The 12,401-nt window shown below is 45.0% G+C and overlaps 1 protein-coding gene across 1 annotated transcript in view; it reads right to left on the bottom strand.

Annotated features, from left to right (window-relative positions):
- Window positions 1–12,401, bottom strand: part of ITGA9 (integrin subunit alpha 9) — a 720,867-nt gene that overhangs the window by 312,707 nt on the left and 395,759 nt on the right. The window contains exon 17 of the mRNA XM_069730329.1: window positions 2,558–2,634. Coding sequence (XP_069586430.1) covers window positions 2,558–2,634 — 77 coding nt within the window. The remainder of the gene's footprint in view (window positions 1–2,557; window positions 2,635–12,401) is intronic.

Genomic DNA, 12,401 nt, shown 5'->3' with positions numbered 1-12,401 from the left:
TGTATGTTCAGTAAATGCATTCAATACTTGGTCGGGGCTCCTTTTGCATCAATTACCACATCAATGTGGTGTGGCATGGAGGCTATCAGCCTGTGACACTGCTGAGGTTTAATGGATGCCCAGGTTGCTTTGATAGCAGCCTTCAGCTCATCTACATTGTTGGGTCTGGTGTCTCATCTCCCTCTTGACAGTACCCCACAGATTCTCTATGGGGTTAAGGTCAGGTGAGTTTTCAGGCAAATCAAGCACGGTGATACTGTAGTTTTTAAACTAGGTATTGGTACTTCTGGCAGTGTGGACAGGTGCCAAGTCCTGCTGGAGAATTAAATTTCCATCTCCAAAAAGCTTGTCGGCAGAGGGAAGCATGAAGTGCTCTAAAATTTCCTGGTAGACGGCTGTGCTGACTTTGGTCTTGATAAAACACAGTGTATCTACACCAGCAGATGACATGGCTCCCCAAACCATCACTGATTGTGAAAACTTCACACTAGACCTCAAGCAGCTTGGATTGTGAGCCTATCCACACTTCCTCCAGATCTGGGATCTTAATTTCCAAATGAAATGCAAAATTTACTTTCCTTGTAGAGTGTGTCAATGACAGCCTTCTGTCAAGTCAGCAGTCTTCCCCATGATTGTGGAGCCTACTGAAACAGACTAAGGGACCTTTTTAAATGCTTAGGAAGTCTTTGCATGTGTTTTTTGTTAATTTTCCTAATTTACTGAGATAGTGACTTTTGGGTTTTCTTTGGCTATAATCCATAATCATCGTTAATAGAAATAAACACTTGAAATAGATCACTCTATTTGTAATGACTATATAATATATGAATTTCACTTTTTGTGCTGAAGAACTGAAATAAATTAACTTTTTGATGATACTCTAATTTTGTGAGATGCACCTGTATGTTCTCCCCCCGTTTACGTGGAATTCTTCCGGGTACTCTAGTTTCCTCCCATACACCAAAGACATAGTGATAGTAAATCTAGATTGTGAGCCCCAATGAGGACAGTCCTGACAATGTCTGTAAGTGTTGTGGAATTAATATATATATACTCTATAAGTGAGTAAAATAAATGCGAAGACAGCCAAGTGCTGCCCTTTTGTCATCTGCCCTTGTCGGTGTCACAGACTTTAAAGACAGACTTTAAAGGGCCACTGTCACCCCCCTCCAGCCGTTATAAACTAAAAGAGCCACCTTGTGCAGCAGTAATGCTGCATTCTAACAAGGTGGCTCTTTTAGTTTTTTGTTCATGTATTACCAAAATAAAGCACTTTGAAACTTATCTAAAATACCTATCTTTCGCCAGGGAGGCGGGTCCTCACTCCCCAGCTTGAACCGCTACTCTGCCGTCACTCCAATCTTCAGGGGCTTTCGGTGCCGCCCCATCCCTGCTGTTTTAGCTTCAAAACCGGCGCCTGCGCTGTGTACAACTGTGTGTACTTGCAGACTGCGCCTGTGTGGGCAGTGCGGCCACCCACCTTGGGAATCCCAGCCCCGCAGTGTATTATCCATTATGCACAGTGCGGGGCTAGGATTCCTGGGCATGCGCACTGCCTGTGTCAGCCTGTCACCCAGTTCCCCCTCCTCCTCTTAGCAAACGTTGGGAAAGAATTGATAGGAGGAGGCACGATCAGCTGAATATACAGACGCTGAAAGGCGGGGGACCTGGGTGACAGGCTGACACACACAGTGCGCATGCCCAGGAATCCTAGCCCCGCACTGTGCATAATGCATAACACACTGCGGGGCTGGGATTCCCAAGGTGGGTGGCCGTACTGCCCGCACAGTTGTACACAGCGTAGGCGCCGGTTTTGAAGCTAAAACAGCACGGAGGGGCGGCGCCGAAAGCCCCTGAAGATTGGAGTGACGGCAGAGTAGCGGTTCAAGCTGGGGAGTGAAGACCCGCCTCCCTGGCGAAAGATAGGTATTTTAGATAAGTTTCAAAGCGCTTTATTATTTATTAAAAGAGCCACCTTGTTAGAATGCAGCATTACTGCTGCACAAGGTGGCTCTTTTAGTTTATAACGGCTGGAGGGGGGTGACAGTGGCCCTTTAATGGAGCGCCTGGGCAAATGCACAGACACAACTACAAGACAGTAAGAGGAAACAGTCTCAATTCTGGTGACCAGTGGAGGTCCCAAATAATCAAGTAAATAGGTGACAACTTTCTAAGACCAGAATACCCCTTTAAGATCATCAAATACAATAGCCAAAATTTTAGCAGAACCCGTTGATTTCAGCAACATATTATGTCTATTGGAGGGTCTCACATTTGTCCTGGTGTCAGAATGAGAAAAATTATTTGAACCTCCTCATTTTCAACAATGCTAAAAATCCTAACGATTGGACCCCCCAAATTAGCTATTAGCTCCACAGATTGTAACTGTAAAAGAGCTTTGGCAGAACAGGCTATGCCTGATCTTTTTTCTTTTGGTGTTTCAAGGTCAAGGTTGCTACTTTTCTTCCAGCTTCCTGAAAGTGCGTGAAGCAGATGGGTGACCAGTTGAATTCAATCCCAAGAGCTTTAGTAGAGACAAAATCAGAAGATCCCTCACCTTGACAGCAGCAACCGTCCCTTCACAATCAAATCAGCAGGACAATCATCAGAGCGACAATTTCTTTCAAAGAAAGTCTGTGAAGAAATAGGTAACAGAAATCGTCACAGAGTAATAATATGTGAATAAATGAAACCACACGAAGCAAAAGTCATTAATTTCTTACATTAATCAGATTTGGTATCTCGTAATAAAGTGTGTCCCAAATCTAAGCAGTACAGGTCTAGGTGTATCAATTAAGAACTAGTGGAAAGTTGGGAACTCACTTTGTCCTTATCTAGTTTAACCCATGACGCTCCAGATGTTGTGAAACTACAAGTCTCAGCAAGTTAAGACATACCGCAGCTTTCACAACTGCTGGATTCTGGACCAATGGTCTAGAGATAACGGACATTGTGTACAAGTGTCAAGAAGGGAGCTTCTCAAGAAGAACAAAAGAATCCTTGTCAGAAATACATATAAGAACAGCACAAGAAACACAAGTACAGCATGTTCTAAAGCAAGGTAGTGAAAAAATGTCTCTTCATAAGGGTGAATAAGACATGGAAATGATATCAGATGCCCAAGACATTTCCGGGTACCTGTATGGACATTTGCTATATGGTTACATCTGCTGGATGTGTTCTTCATTCACAGATTATGCTTTTATGATATACAGAATATACCGCTTAAAAGGTGACATGCATCACAGTAATGAGGAAGGTCTATGTATGCATTCAAAACTAGCACAGACCCTGTACAGAATTCTCACAACTCTATATTAGTAATGCATAACTGGATTAAATTCCTGCAAAATTTGACGTCATTTTTTAAATAATCCATAGTTTGTGACAGTGCGCAATGTGTTCACTGTCATGATTCCCCTACATTTCCCTTGATAGTGATTGGTCATGTAATCACATTCATACTCTTCGTACTTAGCATACTTTTCAGTCATGTGCCAACTGGACTCATCCAGCTTCTCTCAATAGAAGAGAATTAAGAAAAGCTGAAGAGTATAGATGGCACATGACCACAAGTATGATCGGAATACAGGGAAATACTGCCAGTTTGGGCATCGCACACTGTCATGATACAGCAACCTGCAGTTACATACAGTTGTGTGAAAAAGTGTTTGCCCCCTTCCTGATTTCCTATTCTTTCGCATGTTTTTACACTTAAATGTTTCAGATCATCAAATTTACTGTATTTTTCGGATTATAAGATGCACTTTTTTCCCCAAAATTTGAGGGGAAAATGGGTGTGCATCTTTTAATGTGGATATACCTCACCAGTACCGTTGCTGTAGGCCACGGGCTGGGATGAGGGGGTGTCCAGCGGAGCTGCCCGGCGGTACTGCTGTGGTTGCATGGCGCTGTGGGGGTGCCTGGCGGTGCTGCGGGGATGACTTGTGCAGCTGCTGCGAGGGGCTTTGCCGACATTTTGTGAAAGGCCAGAGCCCCCCAAAGTTCCATGGTTTCCTGTGCGGTGGACTCCAGGAAAATGGCAGCCAGTGGGCCAACGCATGCGCAGATGGAGCTCTCGGCACCAAGATCTTGGGAGATAAGATCTCTGCACCGCTGGGCACCCCCAGGCACCAGCAGCAGCACCGCTGGACACCCACAGCAGCACCGCACATCGGAACAACCCCTCATCTCAGCCTGCAAACTGCACCATCATCCCACTCCTGCCTCTTCCGCAGCCACCACCCCCCGGTGAGCAATAAAACACATGGATTATAAGAAGCATTACCATTTTACTAAAAAAAAAAAAAAAAATCTTATTTTTCTCCTCAAAATTTAGGGTGCGTCTTATAATCCTAAGCGCCCTATAATCCGAAAAATACGGTAAATATTAGACAAAGATAACACAAGTAAACACAAAATGTAGTTTTTAAATGAAGGTCTTTATTATTATCACAAAAAGAAATCCAAACCCGCAGGGCCCTGTGTGAAAAAGGAATTGCCCCCTAAACCTACTGGTTGGGCCGCCCTTAGCAGCAACAACTGATATCAATCATTTGCGATAACTGGCAATGAGTCTTTTACAAAGCTCTGGAGGAATTCTGGCCTACTTATCTCTGCAGAATTGTTGTAATTCAACCACACTGGATGGTTTCCGAGCATGAAGCGCTTTTGAAGGTCATGCCACAGCATCTCAATCAAATTATGGTCAGGACTTTGACTAGGCCATTCCAAAGTCTTATTTTTGCTTTTCTTAAGACATTCAGAGGTGGACTTGCTGGTGTGTTTTGGATCATTGTCCTGCTGCATAACCCAAGTGTGCTTCAGCTTGAGGTCACGAACAGACAACCAGACATTGTCCTTTAGGATTTTTTGGTAGGCAGCAGAATTAATGATTCCTTTTTACACAGAGTGTGTTCCAGTTTCTGAAGCAGCAAAACAGTCCCAGACCATTACACTACCACCACCATATTTTACTGTTGGTATGATGTTCCTTTTCTGAAATGCTGTGTTACTTCTACACCAGATATAATTGGATATACACTTTCAAAAAAGTTAGTTTTGGGGATCATCAATGCTTTCTGGCAGAACTGACACAAGCCTTTATGTTCTTATTGCTCAACAGTGGTTTTGTCTCAGAACTCTACAATGTAGGCCATTTTTGCCCAGTCTCTTTCTTATGGTGGAGTCATGAACACTGACCTTAACTGAGGCAAGTGAGGCCTGCAGTTTTTTGGGTATTGTTGTGGGGTCTTTTGTGGCCTCTTAAATGAGTTGTCGCTGTGCTCTTGGGGTAATTTTCATTGGCTGGTCACTCCTGGGAAGGGTCACCACTGTTCCATGTTTTCTTCTTTTGTGGATAATGGCTCTCACTGTTCACTGGAGTGCTAAAACTTGAGAAATGGCGTAATAACCTTTTCTACAGTGTCGGACTGGCCCACCGGGAGATCGGAGAATCCTCCGGTGGGCCCTCCCCCCAGAGGGCCCTCCCCCTCACCAGACTCCTGCTCTGTCCTGTATTATGATTGCAGGCACCCAGCAGTGAGTGTTATTCCATAACGTGGTGCCGGCCGCCTGCACTGCTTAGTAACAGGTGATGTGAGGTGAGAGCTTTCTCTTCACCTGCTGCGGCTTCTATTGATGTCTTGGCGCCTCTCTCTCAGATGCGCAGTGCTCATGAGATCAATAGAAGCGACAGCCGCAGGTGATAGAAAGCTCTCACCTCACATCATATGTTACTGAGGAGCAGTGCAGGCGGCCGGCACCGGGTATAGAATAACCCGCACAGCGCCACCACACAGCACAGAGCCACAGGCTGTGAGACACTGCACACAGCGTCTAGAACGGAGTTGATTTTTTGAGGGCATGATGTCACTGGAAGGGGCAGGGCCTCCATCAGACCAGTGACCTGATAGCAGGAAGCAGAGCTGTGCTGACTGAGGCTGCTGGAGCCCTGTAAGTAGAGGACCGAGGGGGCTGCACTATGGAACTGTGGGAGGAGAGGAATGAGGGTCTGCACAATGGATCTTGCACAGACAGGAATGAAGACCCAGGACTCAGTGTGAGTGGTCAGAGGATGAATTTATTTGATGTAACTTGAAAGGGGCTGTGTGGAGAAGGGGGGAGGATGAGGCTGTGTGGAGAAGGAGAGATGATGAGGGGGCTGAGTGGAGGAGAGATGAGGGGGCTGTGTGGAGAAGGAGAGATGATGAGGAGGCTGTGTGGAGAAGAGATGAGGGGGCTGTGTGGAGGAGGAGAGATGATGAGGAGGCTGTGTGGAGAAGGGATGATGAGGAGGCTGTGTGGAGAAGAGATGATGAGGGGGCTGTGTGGAGGAGGAGAGATGATGAGGCTGTGTGGAGGAGAGATGAGGGGGCTGTGTGGAGAAGGGATGATGAGGCTGTGTGGAGAAGGAGAGATGAGGAGGCTGTGTGGAGAAGAGATGATGAGGGGGCTGTGTGGAGGAGGAGAGATGATGAGGAGGCTGTGTGGAGGAGAGATGAGGAGGCTGTGTGGAGAAGGGATGATGAGGAGGCTGTGTGGAGAAGGAGAGATGATGAGGGGGCTGTGTGGAGGAGAGATGAGGGGGCTGTGTGGAGAAGGAGAGATGATGAGGGGGCTGTGTGGAGGAGGGATGAGGGGGCTGTGTGGAGGAGGGATGATGAGGAGGCTGTGTGGAGGAGGAGAGATGATGAGGAGGCTGTGTGGAGGAGAGATGAGGGGGCTGTGTGGAGAAGGGATGATGAGGAGGCTGTGTAGAGAAGGAGAGATGATGAGGGGGCTGTGGAGAAGAAGAGATGATGAGGGGGCTGTGTGGAGAAGGAGAGATGATGAGGGGGCTGTGTGGAGGAGGGATGAGGGGGCTGTGTGGAGGAGGGATGATGAGAAGGCTGTGTGGAGAAGAGATGATGAGGGGGCTGTGTGGAGGAGGGATGATGAGGGGGCTGTGTGGAGAAGGAGAGATGAGGGGGCTGTGTGGAGAAGGGATGATGAGGGGGCTGTGTGGAGAAGGAGAGATGAGGAGGCTGTGTGGAGAAGGAGAGATGATGAGGGGGCTGTGTGGAGAAGGAGGGATGATGAGGGGGCTGTGTGGAGATGGAGGGATGATGAGGGGGCTGTGTGGAGAAGGGGGGATGATGAGGGGGCTGTGTGGAGAAGGAGGGATGATGAGGGGGCTGTGTGGAGAAGGAGGGATGATGAGGGGGCTGTGTGGAGAAGGAGGGATGATGAGGGGGCTGTGTGGAAAAGGGGGGGATGATGAGCTTTGTGGAAAAAGAGGTGATCCAGGGCTGTGTGGAGAAGAGGGGGGGAGTGAGAAAAAGCCCATTGGTGAGTTCACCGCCTCTGCACTGTGGGACTTTCTCACTGCGCTAGTGGGGATCTCACCAAGGTCACCGCAGTTCAGGGGCCTGGCTGAGAACATAGCCTCAGTGACTTGCCGTAACCTCGATGAGGTTAGCCGACGCCAGTGACGGAGGTAAACTTTATACCTCCGATCACAGCTGTGGGCTCGCATCATTTGACAGCGTGTGAACATCAGCTGTCTGACTGGTGGTAATGATTTTACCGCCGATCAGAAGCAGTGTTTGCTGCTCTGTCTTGCATCTGACAGAGCGGTAAACACTGGATGTATTGGCCCCCCATTCAAATGAATAGGGTCCAGGTACTGTTCTGGTACCCGAACCTGGACTCATTTTTAGCTGTTCGGCCGGACCCAAACATCTAGGGGTCCGCTCATCTCTAATCCTGTGTCTAGTGTGTGACTGGTGTATGTATGGTGCGTGAGTGTGTCATGTGGCTAGCGTGTGACTGGTGTGTGTGTCACATGTATGTATCCTGTGTCTAGCGTGTGACTGGTGTGTATGTGTCGTGTCTATTGTGTGTATGTGGCACATGTCTAAATAATAAAATCTTTCTGTGCTTATAGAATATCATTGTTCTAGGTTTTACATAAAATTATCTGCTGCCGGTAAGGGTGCTTAACTAGATGGAAACTAAGGCTACTTTCACACTTCCATCTTCAAAATCTGCACAGGATCCATCAAGATGTTGAAATGACGGATCCTGTGCAGATTGTGGAAAACGTGTGCACTGGGCCCGTCTTTCTGACGGACTCGTCGAAGCTGTGTGCACCTGTTGTGTATGCGTCTTCACAGCGGTTTTCCGCTGCAAAAACGCATACACAACACAAACCAGGTAAAAAAAATAAATAAAAAAAATCGCGGTATTCTCACCTACCGGCGTTCCCACGCAGCGATGCTCTTTGTAGCTAGCATTCCGAGTAATACACTGCGAAATCTCGTGATTTTATTACTAGGAACGCTTGCTGCCGGGAGCATTGGTGACGCTGCGCGGGAACGCCGGTAGGTGAGAATACTGCGATTTTTTTATTTTTTAAATTATTTTTAACATTATATCTTGTTACTATTGATGCTGCATAGGCAGCATCAATAGTAAAAAGAGAGAGAGCGAGCGAGAAAGAATTTCCCTGACGGGAAATTCTTCCACGCATGCTCTCTTTGAAAAGATGGGACCTGTCGCTACAGGCATCGACGCTGACCAATTTTCCGACGTTCAGAAAAAACGTTCCTCTGAACGTTTTCTCTGCCTGACGGACCGTTTTTTTGATGCAGGATCCAGTGAAAAAGGGATGACTCTGCAGCTAGTACCCCTTAAGCATGGTGGGCCCTTAGAATGATTTTCTCTGGTGGGCCCACACTACTCCAGTCCGACGCTGCTTTTCTAGACTTACAGATCTCAATTATTTTGTTTCTTATTTGTTCCAGAATTTCTTTGGATCTCGGTGTGCTGTCTAGCTTTTGAAGAGCTTTTGGTCTACCTCACTTTGTCAGGCAGGTCCTATTTAAAGGATTTTTTTGTTTGAGAACAGGTGTGGCAGTAATCAGGCGTGGGTGCGGCTACTCAGCATCCCAAAAATGTGATAAACCAAAGTTAATTAACATTTTAAAGGGGGGCAATTACTTTTTTCACACAGGAACCTGTAGGTTTGGATTTCTTTTTCCCTTAATAAAAAAGACCTTCATTTAATAACTACATTTTGTGTTTATTTGTGTTATCTTTGTCTAATATTTAAATTTGTTTGGCGATCTGAAACACTTAACGGTAAGTGTGACAAACATGCAAAATAATAGGAAATCAGGAAGGGGGGACAACAATTTTTCACACAACTGTAGCATGAGTGCAGACATTCTGGGCAACCCCTTTAAATTGGAAGCACATGGAGCTACAGAAGAAGCCCATAGCAGCCCATGAGTACAATCTTATTTATATATGATCCCTACATGAAATTGCAAAGGAAGGTTAATACATGAAGAAATTATGTTTGACAAATTTATATTACCTTTTATATACCACTTTATGGGAATACAGGGGGAGGAGTTAAGAACCAAAAACAAAATGATGTAGTCCATATGTATAAATACAAAATAACTTTATTGATCGCATGAACAAGTAAGGATAGACGGGGTTAACAGGTGGGCAAACATACAGCCATGCAGTGCGGAGACCAAACATGCTGTAATACAACAATCTAATATATATATAGCTATGTTAGCCAGCATGGAAGGGATCCACTATCTGGGATCCAAAATGTATATAATCTGCATAAAAATATCAAGGCAACGATGCGGAGCATACAAGATAGAGATGCTTAATAACTGAGTAATATGCATTTAAAATTAGGAGTTTAAGAATGTGGCAGCAGAAACCCCAGTGGATGACCCGCTCACCCCTACAAGTTTCGTAATACTCCTTCCTCAGGGAGCATAGCTAGTGTCACCAAAAGTCAAGTTTACATAAATAGGGTAGAGACCGGAAATACATTAGGAAGAAAACCAGGAAGTAGCGACGCACTGCCATGGCAAACACAATGCCCGCCGGCCCGCATATCACACAGCAGCCAACGTCCTTTTGGGCCCCACGTGATCCGGCGCCAGGTGCATCGCGAGTTCGGAAGTCGGCGGAGACAGGACAGCACAAGCGCACTGGCCACAATTATCCATCAGCCATTTGACGTATTGGCAGGCCAGAAAAAGGTGGGACGGGGCCAGCATTTACTTATGAACAGCAGAGCAGAATGTCAAAATGAGACACAATTGGCATCAAAAAGCCGCACATAATGTAAATGATACAAATGAATAATTTCACAATAGATTACAGCAATTTCAAACGCCGGTCACCAAAATAAATAATTCATAAATTACATAATTGTATCAACAGTTGCATAAGTCAATTGGACCTTTTGATATAAAAGAGATGCGTGTACACACCCACACATTTGTGTGAATGGGTACACAAAACCCAAAAACCCACTGCAGCCTGGCTAACCCCTTTAAATTGGTTGCGCATGGAGCTGCAGTAGAGGCCTGTAGCAGCCCATGAGCACCATACTATTTGTATATGAGCCCTACATGAAATTGCAAAAAAGATTAATACATAAAGAAATTATGTTTGACTAATTTATATTACCTTTTATATACCACTCTATGGGAAAAAAGCTGCTCCCTCACAATTTTAAATATGTCAACAATTACCTCTGAATCGTCCTCTGCATCACACAGAGTGGATTACAAAATATTTAAACACAGGTAATGTAACAAAATAGATAAAAAGCCAAGGGGGTGAATACTTTCACAAGCCGGTGTACACTGTGTGCAGAATTATTAGGCAAGTTGTATTTTAGAGGATTATTTTTATTATTGATCAACAACTATGTTCTTAATCAACCCAAAAGACTCAAATATCAAAGCTTAATATTTTTGGAAGTTGGAGTGTTTTTTTTTTTTTTTTTAGATTTGGCTATGTTAGGAGGATATCTGTTTGTGCAGGTAACTATTAGGCTGCCGTCACACTAACAGTATTTGGTCAGTATTTTACATCAGTATTTGTAAGCCAAAACCAGGAGTGGGTGATAAATACAGAAGTGGTGCATATGTTTCTATTATACTTTTCCTCTATTTGTTCCACTCCTGGTTTTGGCTTACAAATACTGATGTAAAATACTGACCAAATACTGCTAGTGTGACGGCAGCCTTACTGTGCAGAATTATTAGGCAACTTAATAAAAACCAAATATATTCCCATCTCAGTTGTTATTTTCACCAGGTAAACCAATATAACTGCATAAAATTTAGAAATAAACATTTCTGACATGCAAAAACAAAATCACAAAAAATGAGTGACCAATATAGCCACCTTTCTTTATGATGACACTCAACAGCCTTCCATCCATAGATTCTATCAGTTGCTTGATCTGTTTATGATCAACATTCCGTGCAGCAGCCACCACAGCCTCCCAGACACTGTTCCGAGAGGTGTACTTTTTCCCTCCCTGTAGATCTCACATTTTATGAGGGACCACAGGTTCGCTATGGGGTTCAGATCAGGTGAACAAGAGGACCATGTCATTATTTGTTCTTCTTTGAGACCTTTACTGGCCAGCCACGCTGTGGAGTAGTTGGAGGCATGTGATGGAGCATTGCCCTGCATGAAAATCATGTTTTTCTTGAACGATACCGACTTCTTCCTGTACCACTGCTTGAAGAAGTCTTCCAGAAACTGGCAGTAGGTCTGGGAGTTGAGCTTCACGCCATCCTCAACCCGAAAAGGTCCCACAAGTTCATCTTTGATGATACCAGCCCATACCAGTACCCCACATCCACCTTGCTGGCGTCTGAGTCAGAGTGGAGCTTTCTGCCCTTTACTGATCCAGCCTCTGTTCCATCCATCTGGCCCATCAAGAGTCACTCTCTTCATCAGTTCATGAAACCTTTGAAAAATCAGTCTTAAGATATTTCTTGGCCCAGTCTTGACGTTTTATCTTATGTTTCTTGTTCAAAGGTGGTCGTTTTTCATCCTTCCTTACCTTGGCCATGTCCCTGAGTATCGCACACCTTGTGCTTTTTGTTACTCCAGTAACGTTGAAGCTCTGAAATATGGCAAAACTGGTGGCAAATGGCATCTTGGCAGCTTCACGCTTGATTGTCCTCAATTCATGGGCAGTTATTTTGTGCCTTTTTTGCCCAACACGCTTCTTGTGACCCTGTTGGCTATTTGCCATGAAACGCTTGATTGTTCGGTGATCACACTTCAAAAGTTTGGCAATTTCAAGACTGCTGCATCCCTCTGCAAGACATCTCACAATTTTGGACTTTCAGAGCCCGTCAAATCTCTTTTCTGACCCATTTTGCCAAAGGAAAGGAAGTTGCCTAATAATTAAGCACACCTTATATAGAGTTTTTATGTCAATAGACAACACCCCTCCTCATTACAGAGATGCACATCACCCGATTAACTTAATTGGTAGTTGGCTCTCAAGCCTGAACAGCCTGGAGTAGGACAACATGTATAAAAAGTTTCATGTGATCAAAATACAACTTGCC

Source organism: Ranitomeya imitator, chromosome 6 (assembly GCF_032444005.1).
Source record: "Ranitomeya imitator isolate aRanImi1 chromosome 6, aRanImi1.pri, whole genome shotgun sequence".
NCBI lineage: Eukaryota > Metazoa > Chordata > Amphibia > Anura > Dendrobatidae > Ranitomeya > Ranitomeya imitator.
This window is presented reverse-complemented; position numbering and strand designations above follow the sequence as displayed.